A 27027-nucleotide genomic window follows, 5' to 3' on the forward strand; every position below is an offset into this window, starting at 1 on the left:
TTGTTGTGGTTTTTTCTTTCTTCTTTTCGTGCATTATTTCTCCTTTTTTCAAGTTCATCCTTACTGTTATGGGTTTGTAATATTAGTTTAGATGAGTTGATCAATCAGGACATTTACCAGCAATGGTAAGAGACACCATTTTTACAATGCTTATGTTTCAAACTGTAGGAAATAGCTACGGATATTAGCCGTAGCTATATTTCTAGAATCTGTACCTACTGCAAGTTTTAGCATATTGCTACGGATTTCGTGCTACTTTTAGGTACAAATATCATCCGTAGATTGAGCATGCTGCTACTGCATATTATTCTTTTCACTTCCATGCATAGAGCCATCTCAGGCCTGTTGTAAAATTATTCTTCAATAATCCTTTCTCTCACCCATATTGAATGTAACCACAAATGTGCCATTTTTACAAGAGATGTTTGTTTCTTGCAGGGGCCAAGGAGTAACAATAGCTCTTCATCAAAGTCGGAATCCAAAACTAGAGACAAGTGTGCTGTAATATAGAGAAAGCATTTGTATATGATGTATTTCCCTCCCTTTTTTGGCCAATTTGTTGTAATACACGAAAATAACAGAACCTAAGCAATCATCATTTGTGTGAATTTCCAATCAGCTTTTTTTTTTTTTTTGGTTATGTAAATAAAATAAAATTTATCAAAAGTAATAGCCTTGTTATAGGACTTTCATTTCAACATAAGCCAAACATCGATCGTTTCATTTAATCACATTCCCATATGTTCATCATACAACCTCTAGTTTCCCACCTATTGTAAGTCACACAACGTTGAATTAGAAGCCAATCATCGAGCATTTCACAGGGACTTTAATATGCCCATATAATCATCATGCAATCACTAGCTTTCCACCTTCTATCAAGCCACAATGCATCGAATTAGAAGCAAAGAGCGCAACAAGCAGTGGATTCCTTCTTAGGAAGGCCATGAAATTGCTAGAACTAATAGCACCGTCATTGTCACTTTCAAACAAGTTGAATAGCTCAGATACCTGCATCCATGAACAATTGTTTCAGAACCCAATTAGGGATGGTGGAATATAAGAGCAGTTGCTTCTGCATACTTACATTATCGTCATTCATGCTCAGCATTGCAGAATGGATGGCATCTCCCAACGGTGCACACAATAGGATCAGAGACAAGGGGACAAAATAGGCAAAAAGCTTGTTACAGGAAAACAACAGAGCAGATATTACCTGTTGCTTTGTGATGTAACCCTTGCCTTTGTCATCACAATCATTAAAGGTTGCTATGCAAGCTTGCTGAAACAATGGCTGCTTCATTATACGGGCTGATCCGAGCAAGAACTGTGGGGTAATCAATTGGAAACAATCTCAAAATTTCATCAATGGGTCATGCTGTGAGCTTGAATCTCGATTTGGCAAGAACATTTTACTAGAAAAATGGGAGACCTAGCCTGTATGCAGAGTACCAGGTTTCCTTGAATGTGAACTACACTCAAATTGGACATCGGCACAGTGACCTAGAGAGATCATTTGGTGGGGTCCCGGTTGGGAATTCCTGCTAATGCATCCAATCAGTGTAATAGTTGATTTTTGAGGAATGTTGGCAAAATAGTCTATGATAGTGAAAATGATCCATCATCTTGGTGGCTAGGATCTCCCAATCCATGCAATTTGCGGAAAGTGATCTATCAAAGATATCCAACCAACAAAATGGCTGAACGACGGGTGTTTTGCCATGTCCAATAGAAGTGCAGCTCATCATGTAGGCAATTTCGTCAAGGTTTCCTCTTCGTGTGATACGCCTGTTGTCACAGGAACAGCTGACGAAAGCACACAAGTAATGCTGATCACAAATGATTTGATACTGTTTTCACAATAAAAGATTGTTGCCTGCAATTCACGTCAAGCTTCTTTGAAAACTTTACAAATGGATGTAGTGATTTGTGTGAAGCATTTTTTTTTTTTTTTCAAATTCTAAAAAGTTTCAAAAAATAAAAAAGACAAAAAAGTGGATTTTGTAGAACTCATTTGAGGAACCTATACAAGAAATGACTTTTATTAAATGGCACAAAATCAAGTAGATTACCTGTCTAAATGTGATGGATCCAAGTTTCTCAACATCAATGAAAGCAAAGACCTATTTCTGCATTCTCCACTTCTCTTCTTGCCCATAATCATCAATCTGATTGTATATAGTCAACCTATAACTAGTAACTTCCAGAAAATTCTCTAGAAAATGAGTTCGGTTAACCAAAAGCTATGAAATAAATATGAGGGCACAAAAATTACTATTTATAAATGAAGAAGAAAAAAGAAAAGAAAAAAGAAAAAAAAAAAACAATAACAACCTGTAGCTTATTCTAGTGAATCATATTGGCATATTCTACCAAAGTATCAAATAACTCCCTTCTATATAATTTAAAGAAATGAAACAAATGAGGATGGAGAAAAAATTATTTAATTGTAGAAACATATCAAATTGGAAGGATTTTTTCATATTTGAAAATTCAAAATTTGTTCCTTTTTCTTTAGAACTCTAGATACTTTAGTCGAATGGTTTTATCTACACCATCCCTACAAGTTGGTTTTCATTGTTCAAGCACCTGCCAACCCCATGATTAAAAAAAAAATTAAAAACAAAATCATCATTTTTTAGTGTCCTGGGTGAACTATTCATCCTTGTGCACCGATCTTTTTTGGCTTATTAGAGGGGGGAACCACCAGTTGGATGGATCATATGCCAAGTTCACCTTTCACCTGCCTACTCCATGTGCATTTGGCTCCCTGGCAATGAATTTTGCAGGCTATAATCCATTCACCATCGGATCCATGGTCAGGAGTGAATCAGGCTCACATCTTACATTTGCAATGGTGATGTAGCAGGACCCCATTCCATCACCCACCCAAATTGTAGACCGGATGTTTGTAGGCTCACCCACGGCAAACAGGCACCGATACTGTTGTGTCACCCCATGCCACTCAGCTGATTCCTTTTCCTTTTCATTGCAGTGGTTACGCATTCTACCTTTTCGCCTTACAATGCTCCCAGCATCAAAACACAGAAAAACAGAAAAACAACACAGCCGAGTCCACTGCAACAAACATAATGTTCGAGCTAGCACACCAGGTCCACTTGCTTTGTGGACAAACCAGTACACCAGTTCCACTCAGCTTTGTGGAGATGACAAAGATTGTTCAAATACCATGCGAGTCCATTTATCGGGCACACTTGGTGAGTGAACCAGCCTAATGTAGGGGCCCTACCTGATTCGTGACAAGAAGCCCAAATGGGCACACCGCATAAAGAAGGCAGAACTTCCTTCAGCTTCTACTATAGGAAAAAAGGCCAAATAGGCTTGTTAAGACAGCAACCACCTAAACTCTAGATGGCTAGAGAAAGCCTATGAGCTAACATTGTGGCAAATCACCTACAGAGAGAAGGTGGGTCCACAGCCAAAATTGCTTAAAAGCATTAATCAAGTAGTGCTCTAGTGTCATCAGGACACATCATGTACAATACAAGTGTGTGACCTTTCATGAGACATATGGATATAACTGCTATAAATAAAGGATGAAACATAGATGAATTTTAGTGATGTTAATTATCACTGCCTAATTAGTCATGTGTTGTAGGCATGAGTAGTGCTCGCATGTTTGTCCACAATCTGATCGAACTGCATGAGTTTCAGTGCAACCCAAAATCTGATAGGCATCAAATCAGGCCAACCCAAAAGCCCCCTGCATTAGGACGCGGATTGCGTCCTACCCCCGCCCGGACGGTAATCCATCCAGGCAGGGCTCTGTGAAGCCCAAAGTGATGTAAGTGTTTTATCCACACTGTTAGTCGATTTTCTCATATCATTTTAAGGTATGATAGAAAACTGAAGCAGATCCTCAGCTTAAGTGAACCACATCAAAGAAAGCCGCAATGATAATAACGCTCACGTTGAAACCTTTCTAAGGGCCACCATGATGTTTTTTTTACCATCCAACCTATTAATAATGTCATGCAGTCGTGGATGAAGTGAAAACACAAATATCAGTTTGATCCAAAACTTCTCCAGCTCCCAAGAAGTTTTTAATGGTGAAAGTTAAATCCCCACTTTGTAGTCCACTTTAGCCATGAAACTACCTCATTTTTTATGTCATAGATTAAAATTACCTGAGAAAAATTATGAACGGCTTGGATAAAACACTTACATCACTTTGGGCCCCACAGAGCCCCGCCCGCCCGGATTACCGTCGGCGGGGGAAACGCAATCCGCGTCCCCTGCATTAAGTTCGCAAGGATTCTGGGTTGGGCCACTGCGATGTTTGTAAGAAATCCAACCCATTCATTCATTTTTTGAGTTCATTGTAGTACATTAGACCAAAAATAATGTGGATCAAATATTCAAACGGGCCACACAAGAGGAAAGAGTGGGGATTTAGTGACCACAGTTGAAAATGACTTTATAAACGGTTTGAATGACATATAAACATCGACATATAAACATCAAGGTGGAGCCTTAGGGAGGTTTCAACGGTAGGCATTCCTTTCCTCACTGTTTCATCTCATACGTCCTACTTGAGTTTTGGATCCTTCTCATTTTTATTCGAGTGTCCTACAATGAGCTCAAAAAATGGATGGACAAGTTGGATTTCTAGTCAACATCACTGTAGACCCCTATTTTAATACCTGCGCAGGGGACGCGGATTTCCTGCAAAAGACTTTCACCGGAAGTTACTGTGCAAGATTCTGTGTGGGTCCTACTTAGTTGTTTGTGTGAAATCTAATCCTTCTATCCGGTTTTTGAAGCTCATTTTAAGACGTGGGATCAAAATTGAGGAGGATCAAAAACTCAAATGAGCCACAAGAGAGGAAATAGTGGACATTTAGTGACTACCTTTGAAATATTTTTATGTCCATAAAAGTTTTTAACGATATAATTTTTTTTAGTTTTTTCACTTTATCTTTATCTGAAAATGACCTTATAAACGGTTTAGATGGCATATAAACAGCATGGTATAGCCTATGAGGGTTTCAACGGTAGGCATTCTTTTTCCCACTGTTTCATCTCTTATTGCCCTGGAGTTTTGGATCCTACTCATTTTTGGTAGCATCTCTTAAAATGAGGTCGAAAAACGGATGGACGGCTTTGATTTCTCATAAACATCGCAGCGGGCCCCACCTAAAATCCTTGCGCAGGAACTTCCTCCGAAAGGTTTTCGCAGGAAATCCGCGTCCCTGCGCAGGAACTTCCCAGCGCGAATCCGCTCTCTCTCTCTCCCGACCCTCCTCTATCCGTCTCTCTCGCCCTAATCCTCTCCTCTCTCCCCGTCACTCTCTCGCTCGCCCCTCTCTCTCTCTCTCTCTCTCTCTCTCTCTCTCTCTCTCTCTTCCCACCCACGATTCCCCTCTCTCCGCCCCCTAACCTCTCTCCCTGTGTGTGTGAGTTTGATCCAAAGAAGGGAGGGAGACGAAACCCTAACCCTATCACAGCCAGACACCCCCATGAGCTCTGGTCGCCAGATTCTATCCAGAGGCCCTCCCTACCCACGCATGCCCTCTCTCTCTCTCTGAAGCTCGGTTGAAGACATTCACGAACGCAAGGTCTCTCTCTCTCTCTCTCTCTCTCTCTCTCTCTCTCTCAATGCCGATTTAGGAATTTGGAGATTTAGTAATTTATCGATTCCCGATTCGATGTGGACCCTCATTTAGGGATTTGGGGATTTTACGGCTTACAGATTTGAATGTGTACCCCGAATTGGGGTGTCTTTTAGAGTTGTCCATATTCTTCTTTGTCTTTCCATATTCATACTATAGGCATGTGATATATATGACTTATTGGAATAGGAATGTAGTATATATGACTTACTGTGTGAAAGACAATGCTATTATGCAGCTTTCTTTGTAGGACTTCAATGAAGTGTTTTCCCAGCTGTACACTTGGTAGATATTTATGTTGATTGTGACCGCAGATTTCATATTACATTTAGGGTGCATTTGGATGTTATCAACTTGAATTGCAGTTATATCTCAAAGAAGTGAAGATGACCAAATTGTATTCAATCCCGTAGCATTCACATTGAAGGTCTGTGCTTCAAATTGCAATTGCATTAGTTTCAAGGTGGAACTGGAAAAAGTGTATATGCTATTTGCCAGCTACTTCTCGATGTGAATGCTAATGCTTCATCATTATTTTTTGTCACTTCCTCTTAGCTAAACTGAATTCTTTATGTCTGAAACTACAAAATCTGTGGGTACTGTTGCTAAGTTGTAGTTAAAGATCTGTGGAGGATGCTGATGTTGTCTATGCAGATAAGCAACATGCTGAGAAAGAAACATGAGGGAGCCAAGGAGATATTGGTTCGTGCAAGCCTAGAGAAGGATTCTTTTTTATTTATTATTATTATTATTATTTTTATTTTTTTGTCTCTAACAGCGACTAGCAAGTGCTAGAATACTGTTAATGCATGTCAATTGAAATCTGGGAAAACATATATTCTTGGGTTCTCAAAAAATGCAAAAAGCAAAGTAGAATGGGCTGGTAATGGCAAGTCATATCAGAAGTTACTTTGTCTTCATATTCTGTGGTGAATATTAAATGATGGAAATTGGACTTTTTTCTGTTTTGGCAGTTTCTTTATGAGAATCTGAAAGCATTTGGGAAGAGTGTAGTTTTCTATGAATTTTCTTAGCTCTGCATGAGATTAGATAAATTCAAGAGGGAGAAATGAAAGCAACAACTCAGAAGAGTATTGAGAGAGTTGTATCACAAAGAGCATTGCAAATGAGTAGCTCTTCTCCTTGTAAGATTTGAAAATCCTTAATTGTTAATACATGCAGTATTTTTAGATGCAAGTTGCTTTATATGCTTGTTACCTTCTTTGTCATCACAGTGGAAAATGTACCCTTCCTAGCCATTTGTTTGTTGGAGCAAGTGATTTGATCACCCGGATCCTTGTTGTGGATCCAATTAAGCTGATGACAATTCCTGAGATTCGTCAACATCCATGGTTCCAACATCATCTTCCTGGCTACTTAGCCGTTCCTGCAATAGATGTGTTGCAAAGAGTGAAATAGGTAATACACTTTCTTAACACTTGATGCATTATGTAACATGGGCTACCCTCTGATATGTGTACATTTTAACTTCCCAAATGGTGGCGACTCATCCACCATACATGTGACACTAATCTAGACCTTCCAATTTGGAGGTCCCATTGTGGATGGAGCCTTCCTTGAAAATCACACTAATTAAGAAACATCCAGTTTTAGCCTTCAAATGGTTAGTTAAAATAAAATGGACAGCGGTCCAAATTCAATGGCCAACATCAAATAAATTGGATCGTCTGATCAGTATAAATTTTGGCTATGCTCCATGCAAAACAGGCCCATGATTTGGATGGTCTGGATTGATGCACTAGACTGTTTGGATTTATTATGTTTAAATGTTGGCTATGCTCCATCAATTGTTTGGATTGATGTACTAGACCGTTTGGATATGCTCCAACCTGACTAGCATCTATATAGATGGGTTTAGGCTTATTGATAGGTGACTGAGATGGTCACCGTGTAGTGAGTTTGTATCAGTAATCGTAATAGAAAGAGTGGCCCAACCTTTCCATTAGTCATTCCTTTTTTCTTTATTCTTCAGTAATTGGAGTTAGTCTCGTCGAGTATTTCATTCCTAATGGAGTTCTATTCATAGGCATAAATACTCACAGGCTTGCATTGGTTCACATCAGACTGTTTCTTTTGCAGATCAAAGCATACATCTTTTGCTCAATCAGTCTATACCCTGAATGCTATAATTTCATCTCATAAGGGCAAAAAAGCCTTTACGAGATGATGGTCTTGACACTAATATCATGGCTTTTGAAGAACTGTGTTTGATCTTTGTACTTGCATGGACTTGGATGTTGTGTTTTGGAGGAAGATGTTCTTTAAAAATCTAGTGGGGTCATAATCCAATACCAACTACAGGTTTTTTGAGCAAAGATAGGGCATTTAATCTGAATGATTGTCGGAAGAGGATTCCTAAAATTTGGGACAAGGATACAATGATGATTGATTAATTCACAACTTATTCATGAATGATTCTATAGTTTATGAAAAGTCAAAAAAGAAAAAAGGAAAACACTTGTTAAAAAAAGATTTATTTCCTTTCTTAAGAATCCCGAATCTCTTCCAAAAATTTTGAATGAAGTCTAATTGCAGTGCTGATTTTATTTTTTTTCCTGCATCTGATAATATCTTCATTTATTATTATTATTTATGGACATTGCTTTTTTACTTTGAATTTCCCTTTACTTATATATCTTTGTTGAGCTTTGCTAAACGCATATGCGTGGGCAATAAAGCTCATGTACGTGTGGCACGACAGGTCTGAGTTCCCAATGCATTGTCTTATGGGTCCTTATGCACCACTTCATACAAGTGTATTAACTATTGTGCTATCGAAGTTCTCCTCTGTATAAAAAAAATAGCTGTGTTTAACAGAGGATGTAGATTCACCAATTTCTGTCATATTCAAAAGAGAAGAAGAAGATTCAATTGCATTACCATCCAGTGTGCACTTATTATTCAACTAATAAAATATTTTCCTATCTTGCTCACTATTAACTGGTCTTTCTAACAGACGATTTTTATGGCTCTGTCAGCAACAACCAAGCAATGGTATAATCTTCCTTATTTTGTCTGTGATGCCATTCCTTTGTTCATAGTTGCATATGAAGTTGAAGTTGCATTCTACAGTTCTAACATGTATTAGTTAGGGAACAATTGTTTCTCAATTATGAGCTTGATGAAAAAGTTGGCAGTCATAATCTTCATAAAGGAAAAGAATCCCTGATGAATATATTAATGCATGGAGCGGTAAGCTAATGCAAACGAACTTGACAATTAGGAAATGGTTCCCATTAGTGAAATATGTATGTGAATATATTACGAGCTAATGCAAATGAAATGTGCGCAAGCTAACTTGAAATATGTGCGAACACATTACATGGAATGATGAGCTGATGCAAATGTAATTGACAGTTCCCATCAATGAACATAACACTATTTTGCATATTTGAAATATGTTTGTTGTGGGTGTGTTCACTTTTGTCCTTCGAAATTAACTTGTGCCTTGATGTATTTGCTTCTATCATTCTTTTTTGAAAGGTAATGATGAATTTATTAAAAGACATGCCCAGATAGCACAAAATTACAAACTAAAAAGGAAAACAACAATCCCTTAAACCATTGTTTGCAAGTTGTTGCTTGTTAGGTGACCTTTGCCTCACCTTTCTTTGCAGGTCGGCTTGGACGTTTTCAAGACGAAGGAAATCAAGATTGATAGGTAACAGTTCTGTTTCTACTTCTGGTTATGGAAGTGCATCTTTGAACTATTGTATTTCCAAATGTGGAAAAGGTGGGTGTTTCTATCAATCAGGGTGGGTGTTTGGTGGCTTCCTTTTAGTAATTGTCACCATTTCAGGTCAAAAGTAGCCAAGCCATCCTCTTAGTTCAATCATATTGAAACATACATATTTTTGCATCATTTGATTGTGGGGCTTCTTTGTCATCTTGAAAGCAATTAAGGTGGGATCTCCTTTCCTCTCTTGATCTTTTATGCATTTCCCACTGGGAACAGATATATGTGGCTCTCTTTTGCATGCACAGTTTGGGACTTCTCTTTATATATATATATATATATATATATATATATATATATATATATATATATATATATATATATATATTTATTTATTTATTTATATAGGGAAAAAGAAAACTAGAAAGAGGGCAAATTCTGTGAAAAAAAAAACATGGGGTTTATGTATCATTTTCTTTCCAATAGAAATTAGTATTGACCTATGCCTATGCCAACTAGGACTTCTAGTTGTAGATCAAAATTTTCATCTTTTAAATATTCGGTCTTAAAAAAATCAGCGTTTAACAGTGAGCTTTACTGGTTCTTATGCACCTTTGCAAACAGACGGACCTGCCAGGAAATGCAGACTTTCGACGTGTGTTTTAGGTGAGATCTGTAGTTTTGATATATGACCAAAACATTCTGTGTACCTCCATATCAAGCGTTTTATTTGTTGTATTTGATTTTTTGAAGTTTATTGATTTGATTTTATCTATACTCTCAACTCGTTATTGATTTTTTTTAAGAGACAATTCAAATCTTATTTTAGGTGGGCTTATTCTCGGAGGTTCTTCGGAAGCCTCCACCCGCCAGGGAGGCATATTCTCAGAAGAATGTCTCCACTCCTGGTCCAAATCCACTCTTGTTCGAGGCGGATGCGACAGAGGTTGAGAAGATGAAATCAGCGCTGTCGTTGGCGCTCATTGCCTATTGTAGTTAAGGAGAGATCCAATATAGTGATGTTGATCCACTGCACCTATATGACACGCTTGATTCCAATGTGGAGGATGAGCCCATTTAAAGTGAACCTCACGACTCTTTGAGGCATGCTCGGGCCACTCTCCCGATTTAGATTATAATATGATTAGGGAGATGGACAACTTGCTTGATATGACTATGGTATTTGAAACTACCCAATGGAGGTCATCATTTGAGCAGCCACCCTTTGACAATACAAAGCCTCTATTGATTAGTATCAAGGAACTGTGTCTTCACATTAAATCTTCGCCTATTGATCCTCAATCTGTCCATGCAGGGCAAGGCGAGATGTATCCGGTGATGATTTACTCTCATTGAGATGAAGAGCAAGAGAGTATGCTTCCCTCTATTTTCAAAGACGATAAAGGAGTCCTTGGGCATATCATCACAGACCTCAATGCGGAGAATGAGCCCCTCTCAAGTCTCTGGAAGATAGCTTGGCACACTTTGTAGATTCTAATGATAATATGATAAAAGAAATAGTAGATGACTTACAAGAAAATACCTTGGTAGTTGTTACTGACCGAGGAAATCATCGTTCTGAAGAACATCATTTCACAGGTCCCAAATGTTTACCATTAAAGGAGGAGTTGAAAATTGAATTAAAGTCTGAAACTTCAGAATGTGTTGAGACTACACTACCTAATGAGAATTTCTCTGAATTTCAACTACTTGTAGTCTCTGATTCACGAATTTCACCTACTTGTAGTCTCTGATTCACAATGGTGTACTAACATTGAAACTTTTGCTATCACAGATGAATTGTTATACTTTGGATACCTCAGGGGATTTGTAACACCCCGAACATTTCAATACCTGAGTATTGAAAGTTCTCGAGTGTTACCATAGAAAGTAACATAATATGTACATGTGTACGATACCAATCTGACGATCCTAACCTTACATCTATTCCCTGACATGAATCTAACCGTTGGGAATGATCTTCATTCATAGATCAAGCCATCTAACCCTTTATTTTAAGACAAGACCATCCATTATATGATTTGACATACGTACCTTTCCTTAAACGAATTGATGAATAACTCCTTATCCATAATGATTTAGACGTAAGTTCTTTTTTAAGAATTGTTTGGAAATGTGCATATAATCATGTAGAACCATTAGATTCCACAAAACTCTTAGATCAACAATAATTATGAAAATGCCATTAACCTAGACCCTGAATTCTAGATCACATGGTTCCCACGATCCATTTAATGAGAAAACTTACACCATGTTAATATATCATAAATTAACCGCACATGCCAAATTTCAACCCTTGGATCATCAAGATCAATGGTTAAATTGGATATTCGCCTGAGGGTGGCCCACTTGAGTTTTAGACCTGCTTGATTTCTGACTAGGGGCCCCATTTGGACCCTAATATGGGCTGACAAAATGAACAGACGGAGTAGATTTCTCAAAAACATCACTGTGGGCTCCATAATCAGTCCCAGTGTACACAGTACACGTGCACCGGCGGTGCACTGAACAAGAAGTCGACTCAAATTGGGTTTTAGTCTCTTGACATTTTTGTGCCATTTTGATAGATAAATCAATTGACATTCTAAACAATGGATGGTGAAAATTTATACATTTTCTAGTTTTTGTTTGCTTATTTGTTTAGATCTTTTCTAATTACGTCTTAGGATTTGTTTAAGAGTATTTAAATATGCAAAGTTTTTTTCTTTTTTAATAGTTTTTTAAAATATCTCTAAATTTCTTATTCTCTTATGAATTTGAGAAATTTCTCTTATGAATTTAAAAGAGCCTTGTGGATTAAAGCGTTTTTTGTTCGGGGAAGATGGTGATCATTCTCATCACGCCCTTCCCTATGTTGGAAACTTAGTGGGCACCACATCCAAATGTTTTGTTTTAAAAAAGTCTCAAGTCCAACTGGTTTGACCACAAGTAACTGTCCACCAAGCAGAAAACCACCAACATGTCAAGTTCGCGTGATATTCAACCCATCCAATAGCTTGGCCATATCACAAGGATGATCAATTAAAAAAAAAAAATTCATCCATATTATTCATTATTCAACCCATGTATCACAAGGATGATCGGTTGAAAAAAATCATCCATATTATTCATTATTCATCGGATAGATTATACTCGTATTTTTCCATTTATCAATGTCTAGACACTGTTTTCTGTTGATACAAAAATCTAGTCGATCCTGTCTCACCTCCTGCAGCCACTGGGTACCTGCAATTAATTGAGATGCATTCTAGGGGCGCTGGATAAGGTCGGGGATCCTCTGATGCATAACTTAGGGTAGGTCTGTAGAATGAGTAAAAGAATCGGGATATTTATTGTATGTATCTTTACCGATGGCACAAGGTGTATTTATAGGCTTTCTAGGCGGTCTACGTATTTAAGTTGATATGAGGAGCTTGTATTGGAGTCAGACTCTTACTACAAGAATATCCTCGATCGGCATGATCCTCGGCGAAGATCTCGGAGGGTAATCCTATCTCTATATATCGTAAGGGTATTTCTATTCCGAAATGGTGGTCGATATTCGAGGTCGAGGTTGGTATACCTAAGGCTGATGTCAGTATCTGAGGTTGAGATTGGTACCTAAGGCCGAGGTTGGTATCCGAGGCTGACCTCCGAGGTCGAGGTCGTCTCTTGAGGTTGGTGAACAAAACTGACCTCCAAAGTCATTGGTCGGCTCAAATGGTTGGGATGATTTTTCAGCCATCAAGCAATTCATAGTCATCGATTTTGGATGCTCGGCTCATTTGTCTCATACATTTGTTTTAGTCTCATTTTACCCATAACAGTGGCCCCCTACTTCCGAGCTCTATACTATATTAGCTCGAGAAGTAACTTTTGAACTAATGTATGAGAAGGTCAGCTCATTCTATGTATGTTCCTCGATTTTATTGCCTTTATGTATGGTGGTCATGCACGGTATAATCAATAGGTAGACTGTCAAATAGTAGATGTTGTAGTAAGCCGAGCACTAAGGACTTTCTTTCCTTAAATTGAGGGAAGTCCTTTTGGTCGTTCATATAGCTCGAATAGTCAAATTTTGAAAGAAATTCTCTCCTCCTGACTTGGGGAGGTTCTTTCATAGTAGAATTCACAGTGGAGGACTTTCTTCCCTTACACTAAGGGAAGCCCTCATAGTCGATCGTGTATACTAGATAGTTGAATTTTGAAAGAAATTCTCCTCCCCTGACCCGAGGAGGTTCTTTCATTGTAAAACTCAGTGGAGGACTTTCTTCCCTTTCATTGAGGGAAGTCCTCGTAGTCCATCATGTAGTTTGGATGGTTGAGAAATCATTAAAAGAATTTCTCTTCCCCTGACCTGGGAAATCTCTTTTATTTAGAATGCATGAGCATAGTAGATAGTAAAATAACAGTAGTATCCTGAGCATCTTTTTCCATTTGAGAATGGAGGTCGCCCTTGTCGAGTAGGTCGGGATTCGTCGATGAGCCGTATTACCGAGCTTAGTTGATTGGTTCAGCTCGGTCGTCAGGTTTCCTTGCTCAACCTAACTTCCTTAAGTACTTACTCCGGCTTGGTGTTCAAATGAGTGTAGCGATGGAAGCGACTTTCCGAATGTCGGCTGGTACGCTGGTCTCGGTCTTGGTCGTGCTCTCTTTTTTTTGGCGTTAGCGGCATACGACTCCCCTTCTTCCCTTTGCTTCCTATCCTTAGTCGAATTGTTTCCTCCTCGAGTACTTCTTCGTAAACTAAAGAACTCCTTGGCATTGGAATATTTTTTAGCTCATTTAAGTAGGTCGGCGAGGGTATTCGATGGGTTCTTATCAATAGAGAATAAGAACTTTCCTCGTTTAAGGCCGGCTACCATGGCGGCTAGAGCTATCTAATCGGATTAATTGTCGACATGGACAGCTTCTACATTGAAACAGATGTGTAGTCTTTTAATAGCTTGTCCTCCCTCTGAGTGATTGTAAGGAGGTAGGTTGATGGCTTTCTCTTGTCTTTCCCACCGATGAACTGAGTAATGAAAGCCTTACTAAGTTGAGTGAAAGAACTAATAGATTTCGGCTTCAGGTGTTCGTACCATTTCTACGTCGTCCCCGATAAAGTTGGGGAGAATGCTCAACACATCACGGGGCCCGAGGTGCCTTGAAGCTCCATCCAGACTCTAAAGGACTCGAGGTGCTTAGACAGGTCTTTGGATCCAAAGTAGAGAGCAATTTGGGGCATCCAGAACTTAGACGGGAGCTAAGCCCCCATGATGCCATCAGTGAATGGTGGTTCTTCTTCTCAAGGGTGTGGCGCAGATCGAACTCGGTGAGCTCAGTTGCTTTCAGGGTTTGCGTGGGGATGTACTTGCTTCGTGTCAGTCGATCGTAGAGGTCGAGAATGGGCAGATGCTGCTCCCAATGTCGCGCCCTAGTCGAGGAGGGGGTGTTACGTTCTAATATGCGCATTATTCATTCCACGTTGCTGGTCAGGGCCTCGACTTGATTCTTTAGGGAGATGAGAGGACCAACTCTATTGCGGGGCCTACCCAAGGCCATCGCTGAAATGGGATCGGTATGATGTTCTGAAGGTGATTCCTCGGGCTTTGGATATTGCTTGACCTCACACGAGTTATGAGGAGCCTACGGAGGTCGGGATTGCTAGACAAGTGCGCCTGCCTTTGGTCTGTGGTTGGGGAGCGAGTTCTACCTTTTCGGTATCTGGATTAGTAGGTCGTATTGCCAGTTAAGGCTTCGACCTCATTCTCCAGAGAGACTAGCATGTTACCTCGATTTCGAGATCGATGAACAGGTGCTGGAAGAGCAGAGTCAGCATCGTGTTGTGAAAGCGAACCTTAAAGATTTGTGGACTGCTCGACTGTCATGTAAGCGACTAGTGTAGGAGCTGTTGTAGTGATGGTCGTCAAGGTCTTCTTTCTTCCTTTTGCCATTACGGAACCTTGGTGAGATGGAAACAACTTTGATGTTGTTCTCACAGACGGCGCAAAACTGTTAATGTAAAAATCTGGTCGATCCCGCCTCACCTCCAACGAGCCGTGAGTACCTGCAATTAATTGAGATACAACAGAATGCACTGAAGGCACTGATTAAGGCTGGGGACCCTCCGATGCCTAAGTCAGGATAGGTCTGCAGAAAGAGTAAAAGAATCAGAAAATTTGTTGTGTACCTTTACCTATGGCATAGTGTGTATTTATAGGCTTTTTAAGCGGTCTAGATATCTAAGTTGATTTGAGGCGCGTATTAGAGTCGGACTCTAACTCCAAGAATATCATTGATTGGCATGATCCTTGGCGAAGACCTCGGAGGGTAATCTTATCTTTATATATTATAAGGGTATTTCTATTCCGAGCTGGTGGTCGATATCTGAGGTTGAAGTTAGTACGCGAGGCCGAGGTCGATATTAGTACTCGAGGCCGAGGTTGGTATTCGAGGTCGAGGTCGTTTCCTGAGGTCGGCGAACAAGACCGACTTCCAAAGTCATTGGTTGGCTCAAAAGGTCGGGGTGATTTTTTTAGCCCTCAAGCAATCCATAATCATCAAGTCTGGCTGCTCGGCTCATCTGTCTGGTACATTTGTTTTAACCTTATTTTATACATAACATTTTTTATTGTGTGGCCTAATTGATGAATGTACGGAGCTGGTTTTTCATAAACCGATCCTTTTCGTGGGGATAGGCTATTAAATATATTTGATTTGTCGTTCAGTTAACATGATGGAAGTATTCTAACATGCAGACTATAACTTGTGGTCCAATGAGCTGGACATGAGACCTGCTCATGCATAAACATATACCGAGAGAGATGATCCCTACGAACGGAGCCATTGCGTATGGGTAATGTGGTTATGGAAAGTGGTTGATACTGGACGGTGCTCTGCGAGCCCCACAAAGATCTACGCATATTATCCATGCCGTCCATCCATTTTGGATAATTATTTTAGAGCACAACCTAAAAAATGAGGTGGATAAAAATCTCATGTGGACCACACCACAGTAAAACAGTGATGACTAAACTTCCATTATTAAAAACTTCCTAGGAGTCACTATAATGTCTATTTACTGTCCAACTTATTGATTACGTCACACAGATTTGAATTAAGTAAAAATAAAAATATCATTTTGATCCAAAAGTTTTATGGCCTCCAAGAAGATTTTAATCGCGAGCATTCAATCACCACTTTTTCTATTTTGTGGTCCATGTGAGGTTTGGATCAGTCTCCTTTTTAGCCTAATCCCGTAAAATCATCTGGCAAAATCGATGGACAGAATGGATCAGACACATACATGATGGTGTGCCCACAGTTCATTGCCATTGTTACCGGCAGTGTCATTTGCAATCCGCGTCTCTGCTTTACCCAGTCGCCTAGCCTGGAAGGTCTTTATGTTACCAAAGGGGTCGCCAGATGGGGTGCGCCCACCATCTTTTTATGTGGGAAATCCACTCTGACCATTAGGTGTGTGAATCAATATTAATTGAAAGGTTCAAAAATCACTTCAATCAATAAATAAGGTGGACCACAAGATTAATTTGAAATAGGATGATGCCCACCTCCAAACTCTTTTCCTTTGTGTGGCCCACCTGAATCATGGATGGACTTCATTTTAAAGCCACATGCCTAAATTTTTGTGTGGCATTTAATGGTTTGTGCAGACCTTACGTAATCAGCAAGGTGAGACCTAAAAAAAAAATCAATAGTGCAAGTCTCTCTCCTAATTGTTTCTTTTGGTGTGACCCACCTCACCAATTAGACTAATTTTTTAGCCCAAATTTAACAGCGGTTAATCGGATGAAGCAACCATTAGTCGAAGTGAATTCTGCATATATAAACTTTACGGTGGCACCCTTAAAAAATAAAAGTGGGCTACGCAGCGCACGTTTAGCACATACTAGGGTAAGCAGAGGATCATTACCCCTCTCTCTCTCTCTCTCTCTCTCTCTCTCTCTCTATATATATATATATATATATATGTGTGTGTGTGTGTGTGTGTGTGAAATAGTAGCACCCGTGAGGTTGAGCTTTGTGGGCCCAGTGTGATGTGTGATGGACATTTGCACCTCACATTTGGTAGGTCCCCTATGATTATGGGATGTGCCAAAAAATCGGCCATATCTAGAATTCAAGTGGGCCATGTCACCTGAAATTATCATAAATCATGCCTAAAACATCTAAACGTACTTGGAGTCCAGTTGAGTTTTGTAATAGCCTAAAATTTGATGGGACCCTTCATCCAAGTGGGACACACATAATGGATGGGTTATATGTCTAAATCACATTTCATTGTGCCCTATAGACAATCAGAAAGGTTTTAATGGCGGGCATTCACTCTCAACTTATTGTATGTGGTATGGACCATCTAAGTCATGGATTGGCCGGATTTTAGGCTCATGGTTCACCGTAGAAGGGTGCATCTGATTAATGGAATGAATGTCCATCACATATCATGGTGGGGCCCAAAGAGCTCAACCTCATGGGAAGCTCTCTCTCTCTCTCTCTCTCTCTCTCTCTCTCTCTCTCTCTCTATATATATATATATATATATAAGGTCTAAAGTCAAACAGGTTGGACAATAAAATACAGTCTACCCGACAAATAACTTTCAAATTGTGATGTGTGTGCAACGTCCAACCCATCTAATAGGTTACCCCTGTTATGAGGACCGCTTTCAACAAAAATCAGCCACATCCACTTTTCAAGTGGGCCACACTTATAATTTGTTATTTATCCATGGTTAAAAATTATTTCATGTGTTGTGGTCCATCTAATGAGCAGATGGTGATGTTTTTTTTAAATAGATGATCCTCATGGTTGGGCCAACCTATTCAAGGGGTTGGATTTCAAATGCTCTTAACTGGTTGGAAGTCATCGACTGGGTGAACTATAACTTGTGGTCCAATCGGTTGAACTTGAGAGATACATACATACACACATACGTGCATATGTACATATGTACATATGTGTTTCCACGCATGTATATACGTGTGTGTATTCTCTAACCCAACTAATTGGACTCGACAACCACTTTTGTCACACCTGGAAATTCGAATACATAGTATGCACCCGCATACTAGAGTTACGACAAATGACTTGTACACTGTGTATAAAACCATTTATTCATACCGTTTTTTAGATGCTTAGTTAAAATGCACACTAAGTTTCCAAACTCAAACCTTCAACAAAACATCTCACATTCATTTATTTCAATCACAGACACATATCCACCATCACGATCATTTATGGGTATTCAATCCACATATTGATAACATTTATAAAAGTTAAGCATGGTATCACAGCTCACCCATTTGGGGCTTTATTAAAACATTTATTAACAAAAGCTTTAACTATTTATCACTTGCAGTTACTCGACTTAAAATTTGTTCAAAGACATAACTAAATGAATAACATGAGTTTAATTAAATATGTTAGTGATTTAATATATTCATCTTATCTTCATCAAGATAGGGTCATAGCCCTAGTGAATCATCCATTGGTTCATCTTTCTGCCTTGAAACTTGAGCAGTTGTTTCCCACAAAATATGCACAATTTTTCATCAATAAAACGTCAGCTGGTCAGGCCCAGTAAGTGAACCCATCATGGTTCATGCACATCATAATTAAAATAGAAATGCATGAATGTTATGACATGCATGGATGTGTGAATGCATCAAGTGGGTTGATTAATCAACTTGCTTGAGTTGGATTTTATTAACCCGCTTCTCTTCCCTTTTGGGGTAGGCTTCTAACTTCTTGGCAGGATTCCATATATTGTGGGCATCCAGGGATGGTCCCCTAAGTCACCTGGTACTATAAGTGCCTATAGGTCATCAAGGGAATGCCCCCAGGTATTCGACGCAGTTATGCAATACATAACATGGATGCATGAGAATGATTTATGAATCATATTTATAATTGTCACATATATAGCAGTGTATGTCATTTTAATTTTAAGCAAACAAAGCATTCAATACAAGAAATTACAATTAGCGAAAACAATCAAATAACTAATTTAATCACAATAGAGAGGAAACATGTTGGGATCACTCACCTAAAATTTGGTGATGTGGATCCCGATATATTACCTTGAGATCAATCAGTTAGCAATTACTTAATTATATAGTTTAATTAGCTCTCTATTTGCATCTTTCTAACGTATTTGATTATTCACCTTTGATTAATAAATTCTTAATTCAGAAAGCCCACATAGAGAATTCAACCATTAGATTATGAATTTCTTAAATTGCATACTTATAGTTAGTCATCTTATTATATGGGGTCCACTTGATCAATCAAGTAATTTAATCATCCTGTTATTTTTATATGATCACAAATTTTCACTAATTTAACTCACAAAAATTGAAATATCAAAGTTTAGAAAAACTGAAATTTTCAATGTATTTATCGACCGGTCGAACCGATTCTGCTGAAATTTTTGTAATGATCTAGATTTTTAACTTTTTTAGTTTCCTTATTTTTCTTATTTTAAATGATCCACTGATCATATAGGACATATCTAAGTCATCCATTGACATCACAAAATATTAGATTGAGAATGGATCAATAGATTGCTTAAATCCAAACAATTTAAGTTTCCAAAAAGAATTTAGTCAAAGTATAATAGATATGATCCCAACCTTTCATTCTTATGGCCCATCAAATGGTCAGATCCACTCATACTCTCTGGATAACAATTTAGATCTATTCTAAAATAAGCATATGTAGTGGGAATCCGATCTGATCTGTCCGATCACCATTTTAGAATATAAGGTATAAATAATTCTTATGGTTAAATATGATAAAAATGGCCCATCAACTGATTGGATTGATCTGAAATTTAAGGCATTGATATCTTTTGGCACTTAGGATCAAATGATCCGTTCAAATCTATCTTAACACATTTGGATGCAAGTAATTAAATCTATTCCTAAAATACTATTTCCCAGATTCGAAATTACAAATCATCTCTTTATTAAAATTTCTTTATGCATCTATACAATGATCATGTGGATGATCCACACCATCCATTGTATGGATTGAGAAGAAATTAATGAAATAACAAAAAAATAAAATAAAAATCCAATGGCTGCTTACCTGATCAAGATCTCATAGAATCTCCTCTCTTTCTCTCTAGGGTTTTCTTTTTGTCCTTTGTTTTTCTTTTGCAGGAAACATCTCCTATAAGATAGGATGAGCACATCCTCCCTCATCTAAGATTTGAAATCTTTGTAGCATTTGACAAAAAGCTATTGTTACTACTCTAGCAAAAGTTAATCCCTCGACCTCTCTCTTGACCAAAAGTGTCTCTACTAACTTAACTATTTACTTGTTTTTATTTTTTAATAAAAAATAAAAATATATTTAACTATTTATTTTAGTTTTAAGTGAACTAAAATTTAGGTTTGTCACAACTTTAATAACTGTTGGTTAATTAATATTAAGGGAATGGAAGGAAAAAGAGGGTGAAGGCCCTACATGGTGTTTTTGTGAAATCTACCATGCCTAAAAGGTGCATCACACCATGTAAGGCCTAAGGTTAAAAATTAGTCTCATCCATTATTCAGATGGACCACATGATTGGAAAGAGTGTAAATGGCAACTCTTACCCTCCAAATTGTAACTCTTAGTGTGGCCAACCTGAATCATAGTTGTTCTTTATTTTTTGGGCTCTAGGCCTATATTTTGGTGTGCCATCTAATGGCTGGAGTGGATTTCATACAATCATCATTATGGGTCATGTAATAATCAAGGGTTGATGACTTTCTCCCAATTGTTTCCTTTGGTGTGGTCCACCAGAATCAAAAGTCGGCTTGATCTTTTGGCCCTGGGTAAATCATGTGATTGCACATTGAATGGTCAGAGTGAATTTCCTACACATCATGATGGCCCCCTAAAAGTCAAGGGTGCACACTATTACACATCACGCAAATCAGCACCGTGTATTGCTGGAAGAGCCATGTGGGCCCCACAATGATGCATGTGTTTTATCCTCGCCATCTATTCACTTTCTCAACTCATTAATGTATGAGCCCAAAAATACTACGGATCCAAATCTCAAGTGGACTACACTATAGGAAACAAATGTGTTTGAACGCCCACTATTAAAAACTTCTAAGGTGACTTGAATTAGTGCTAACTTGGTTCTGAGCCCAGAACTATAGCAATGTGGGTGCGGCCCTGACCATAGTGCCCACATTAATGTATGCAATGACCTTAGTGTATGTAATGTATATCCACACCGTCCATCTATTTTACTAGCTTATTTTATGGCATGTCCCAAAAATGAAGTAGATAAAAATTTTAGGTAAGCAACACCACAGGAAACAGTGGTCATTGACCATTAAAAACCTTTTATGGGCCACACATTTTTTTGGATCAAGCTGATATTTGTTTTTCCCTTCATCTAGGTTAGTGTGACCTTATCAACATATTAGATGCTTAATAAACATTATAGTGTGTAAGGCCCGTATCCTAATCCATACCGTTCCGTAGACTCTCACGATCCTCCCCATCGAATTCCAACAATCCGCGACCTATAAGTCATATCCCGTAGATCTAAGTTGGCTTAATCCGAGACTTGTACCATTGCGACCGTACCATCATCGCGTCTTGCACACCGATACGATACCCTGGCTAGGAGATGTGGGCTCGCGTTTATCTCGAAGAAACACCGCGCATTTACGAACCCAAGAGAATCTCTACAACCTATCCCATCAATCCATCAATCAATCAATCAAAGTACACAACCCATGCTTTCTTTCTCCCCAAGTCAAGCAACCTACCCTAAGTCAACTCTCAAGTCAAGTACATCTATCAACTCACATCCATCACCCACAACCATCACCTCTCTTATGACTACCATTTCTATCTCTCTTTCTCTACACATTTTCCAAGAAACAAAGAAGAAAAAGTGCACGTCCAAGCACTTCTAAGGAGAGAAAAAGAGTGTGTTGTGTGTGGCCAACTTTCTACCCCAAGATCCATCATCCTAGCCCTTCATTTCTCATCATCTTCCATCAAAGAGAGGCATAAGGAGTTCGGCGTTCCATCGGACCAAGAAAATCGAACGGTGGGTGTTTTATAGGCCTAGATTTCATATTTTGATGATGGGCCAAGTGGGGCCTACCGATTGATGGTATGGATCTTACTTTGGACCTTAGATGTGGCCGATGACCCATCATGATTCACATGATCATTCCATGATGGGGCCATTCTCCATGGACCCCATCATGATGCTTACTTTTCTAAGTTTGAAAGAGGTCATCTAGACCTTCCATTTTGATGGAGAAGGAATCTCCACCATTGATTTTGATTTGGTGGGCCCACATGTATTGGGACGCACTTGATGTATGTTGAATGCATGGAAAGGGAGGGCTCATAGTGGCGGAGCCCTCCATCACGTGCCTCTCTCTCTCTCTCCTTCCTTTATTTTGTGGCCCACATGATGAGTGTATGTGATATCCAGACCGTCCATCCAACGGACCACATGGCTGTCCAAACATGGGGACCAACCCACCTTGCTACCCTTTTGTTCGGAGGATCCAGATGATGGAGAAATACAAATATAGGTGGACCCTAGCATGGCCAGATGGGCCCGCTCAGAACTTGCTAGACGTCTGCTGTCCAAACCGTCCAGCAAGGTTTGGACGCTCCCTGTGAAAAACAAAAATATTAGCTTGATTCAAAGGTTTTGGGTGGGCCACTCATGCAGGCCCCACCTTGATGTGTGGATCTAATCCACGCCGTCCATCCTATCTCTCAGCTTATTTTAGGTGTTGAGCCAAAAAATGAAGCCAATCCGATTATTTGGCGGGCCATAGCATAGAAAACAGTGATTCTTACCGTTAAAATTCGTTAGGGCCCACCTTGATGTTTCTACACACCAAAACATGCTGAATATTGGGCTCGTTTGGTCTGTCATGAGCCATAGAATCCAATGGATGGAGTGAATTCTCCTGATATGGGCCCCACCTAGGAAAATCCGTGGAAAAAAAATAGCATGCAGCAGGCGCTGCTACTGCTGACATCTAGAGGATGCTGTAGCAGCGTCCTGCTGCTGTGTTAGGTGGTGGGCAGGGACCGTGGGTCCCAGTCGTGGGCCCCACCGTGATGTGTGTGGAACGTCAACCCCGTGCATTTGGTGGGCCCTCTTTTAGTTGTGAGGCACCCCATAACTTAGCCGTACATGGGACATCTAATGGTCTACACGACAGGAAAGAGTGATGAATTGAACGTCTGTCGTTAGAACTTTTGTTCCAGAAGTTTTGGATAAATATAAAATGTATTTATTTATTTATTTTGGTCGGTGTGACCCTATTAACTGTTGGACGGAAAATAAACGTTATGGTGGGCCCCACGTGGGACCCACTTGTGATAGGATTTAGATTGGCTGGTGTACCACACACCAGCCCTGTTACTGCTTTGATGTGACAGGCTATGTGGAGCCCACCTTGGTGACGTGTGCACCCGATTGTGGGGTCCTCTTTGATGTATGTGTTGTATCCAAACCGTCCATTCTATTGGCAAGCCCATCTTAGGCTTAAGACTAAAAATAAGACAAATCTAGGATTAGGTGGACCACATTACAGAAAAACAGTGGGTCTGAACGTCCACCATTAAAACCCTTGAGCTACCAAGTTTAGACCAATATGATATTTGTTTTTCCTTTAAATTCAGGTCTTTGTGACCTTATGAATAGGCTGGATGGGAAATAAACCCTATGGTAGGGCCCACTGGAATTTAACCATGGAAATCATTATCACGATTGTTAGATATGGTATGGTCCAATTGATCTTTTGATATGATTCATTTTTATATAATACTATATATTGATCTCTAAAAATAGATGAGTTGGGTTCGGCCTATTTGAATTGGCCCATTCGACTCGGCCTATTCAACTTGGCCCATTTGACTTGGCCCATTTGATTCGGCCCATTTGATAAGGCCCGATGTGATATATGAGTCCCATTATTGAGGTCCACCTTGATGTGTATAAGGCCCGTTGTCGAGGCCCACCTTGATATATATGAGGCCCATGTGATACGGCCCATTTGATGTATTTGAGGCCCATGGGTTGAGGCCTAATGTGATGTATATAAAGTCCATTGCAATGTGTGATTCCACCATGGTTTATGTAATGATGTTTATGGCGGGCCATGCCTTGGGAAGAATGATGGTTTGACGCCCACATTGTAAGAACAATGATAATTAAATGTCTGCATTATAAGTCTCCCTAGGGCCCATTAATAGGCCTATACTTGTTGTGTGTAGGCCGTCTAGGCCCATCCTCGTTGTAAGGATAGTTCATCACCATATAACATGCTTAGTATAACTCTATGACTCATGCCCATACGCATCATATGTATGTTTGATATGAGTAGTGACTGATCATAGCATATGCCATTGAGTAAATTATTTATGGGACTCACTGATAGGAGTTACCCACATGATCGCGCGGTACGTGTAGGATTGATACATGACTGGACGGTGTGACTCATGCATCTCGCATATGTGTGACATGATCATTGTATGCCCTAGCGACATCAGGGCCGTGGTCTCTACAGGCACATCGTGGATGACCGAATTGGATACCCCAAATATTGGCTCTAGCACTGTAGGCATATAGGATGTCCTTGGGTGAAAATTGCAGAACCTTTTTGGTACCAGGAGATGCTCCAACGTCTAAACCGAGTAGATATACGAGCGCCCGAGTGCCGAATACCAGTAAGTCGTGACTCCCACTTTGTCATGATCGGTTGGAAGGGGGTGTGGCCTTATCCGCCCGAGTGAGGGGGTTGTAAGCTAGGCTGAGTTTGACCAGCTCACAAATAGGTCCGCTATCGATGAGCCGGGTAGGTATTGGCAGACTACTGGTCAGGTGGATAGTGTGGTCTCTTCCACTCGCTGGGCTATGCGGCTAGTGAGGTGGCAGTCAGTGTAGAGTGTACTAGACCCCGGTGATATCCCAGAGGGGAACTGTACTGATATATGTACTCGATGAGGATTGACATGCTTGCATTGCATCTCACATATGACATTCGGCTACGTAGGTCTCGCATCGCATGGTCTTGGTATGGCCGATAACATTCATGCCTTGCATCGCATAGCCTTGGTTCGGTTGATAGTATTCATGGACTTACCAGTATTTTTTCGCATTACTCTGATACTGCATACTTGGCACTTGTCTTGTGCACACACTTACACCACCCTCTAAGCTTTTGTAAGCTTATGCACGACCGTTACATGCAGGTGACGTTCGATCGTAGCAGCGCTGAGGCGGGAGCGTGCATCGGATTATTTTGGAGCCTTTTGATCACCTTGTATTTCCCTTCCCGTATTGTACTTAAAGTTTTTGATATAGTGGATATGTGGTAATGTTGTTTTGTGACTTGGTTATGCTTGTGGTTATGCTCCATTACAATTTTTTTTAAAATCCTCCTTGTAAGATTGCAGGATCGGAATCTGGCACATGAGTGCCAGTAGTTGAGAATGGGGCATTACGGAAGCTGTCGGCATCGGATTCGGCGATTGAAAATTTTATGAGCCCGTTTTCAGAGTTTGGGGCGTGACACAGTGGACCCTACAAAGCTTTTCATGGTTGGCATATGTAGGAGCTTGAAGGGGTTGTTTGGATGCCTATAAAATTCATAAGATGTAAAGGGACTATAGGTAATCGGATTAAATGGTTTTTTAGCCTCTTGCATGTAAGGTTGTAAACACATTATAACTTTTAGTTGAAATTGAAACTTAAAAAAAAGCCATTTTCATATGACAAGTAAATCCTTTATGCTTAAGAAGGCATTATACATAGTAGAACATAATGATTGATATACATACACTCATGATATGTGGGGCACACGATAATGTATATGGTACATCCGATCTATCCATCCTGTACTTCCCTTGATACTCTCCTATGGCCCTAAAAAACATGTTGATTATCAAATGGATTACTTGATGGAAGGATTGTACATTCATCCACTATTAAAAACTTAAAGATGTAATGGGTGAAGGACACCCAATCCATCTAGTGTATGCATACTTTAATGTTCTCTTAGGGCCTCCCAAAAAATTCCAAGTTCTTATGTGATTTGCACATTTTAGAAGGTTTTACTACCCAAGCTCTATGGTATGAATACCTACTTTATCCATTGTAAATACATTACAAGTTAGCCAAACACGTGATCTATTTACCTGTAAATAGATTACCACCAAAAAAGCCAAATGAAATAGCTTATAAACTGTTAACACCTTAACTCTTTTCAGGTGTAAAGTGCTCACTACTTGAAACTTTACGGGCATCCAAACGACTTCCACACCTCAATTTTCTCAGCAATCTCCTAATTAAGGTTAATAAAACATGATTAGGAGATCTTTATTTGCTTAGCACCGTTCTGAGAGAAGGTATAAGAAGGATTCTCTCCGGAAGGTATAGGAGATCTTTCTTTACTTAGCACCATTCTCACATCTACTCTTCGCAGATGATACATTCCTCCTCACTAACGACAGTTGCTCTTTTCTGAAAAGGATTGTGGACTTTCTATCCCAATACCAAAGGGCGTCAGGATAGAAGATCAACACTCAAAAGAGTTTCTTCATCCTATCTGCGGGTCAAGCTGACTTACGTTTCAGGACTGCCTAGAGGATCCTGGGATTTAATCGAGGGGTCACTCCTTTCACCTATCTCGGGCGTACCGATCT

General features: G+C 39.6%; 1 protein-coding gene across 2 annotated transcripts; it reads right to left on the reverse strand.

Moving 5' to 3' along the window:
- Positions 1 to 700: 700 nt before the first annotated feature.
- On the reverse strand, positions 701 to 2988 carry LOC131242990 (lysophospholipid acyltransferase LPEAT2-like). 2 transcript variants are annotated; one of them, XM_058242040.1, is made up of 3 exons: positions 2073 to 2988; positions 1088 to 1806; positions 701 to 1011 (listed from the first exon to the last, which is right to left on the reverse strand). In XM_058242040.1, the coding sequence occupies exons 2-3, from the start codon at positions 1301 to 1303 to the stop codon at positions 850 to 852; spliced, it is 378 nt and encodes a 125-aa protein (XP_058098023.1). In that variant the 5' UTR covers positions 1304 to 1806; positions 2073 to 2988; the 3' UTR covers positions 701 to 849. The 2 variants fall into 2 exon arrangements, with proteins under 2 accessions (XP_058098023.1, XP_058098014.1); XM_058242031.1 differs by having other exon boundaries at positions 1088 to 1327; positions 2073 to 2987.
- Positions 2989 to 27027: the final 24039 nt, after the last annotated feature.

Source organism: Magnolia sinica, chromosome 1, assembly GCF_029962835.1.
Source record: "Magnolia sinica isolate HGM2019 chromosome 1, MsV1, whole genome shotgun sequence".
In the NCBI taxonomy this organism is placed as follows: domain Eukaryota; kingdom Viridiplantae; phylum Streptophyta; class Magnoliopsida; order Magnoliales; family Magnoliaceae; genus Magnolia; species Magnolia sinica.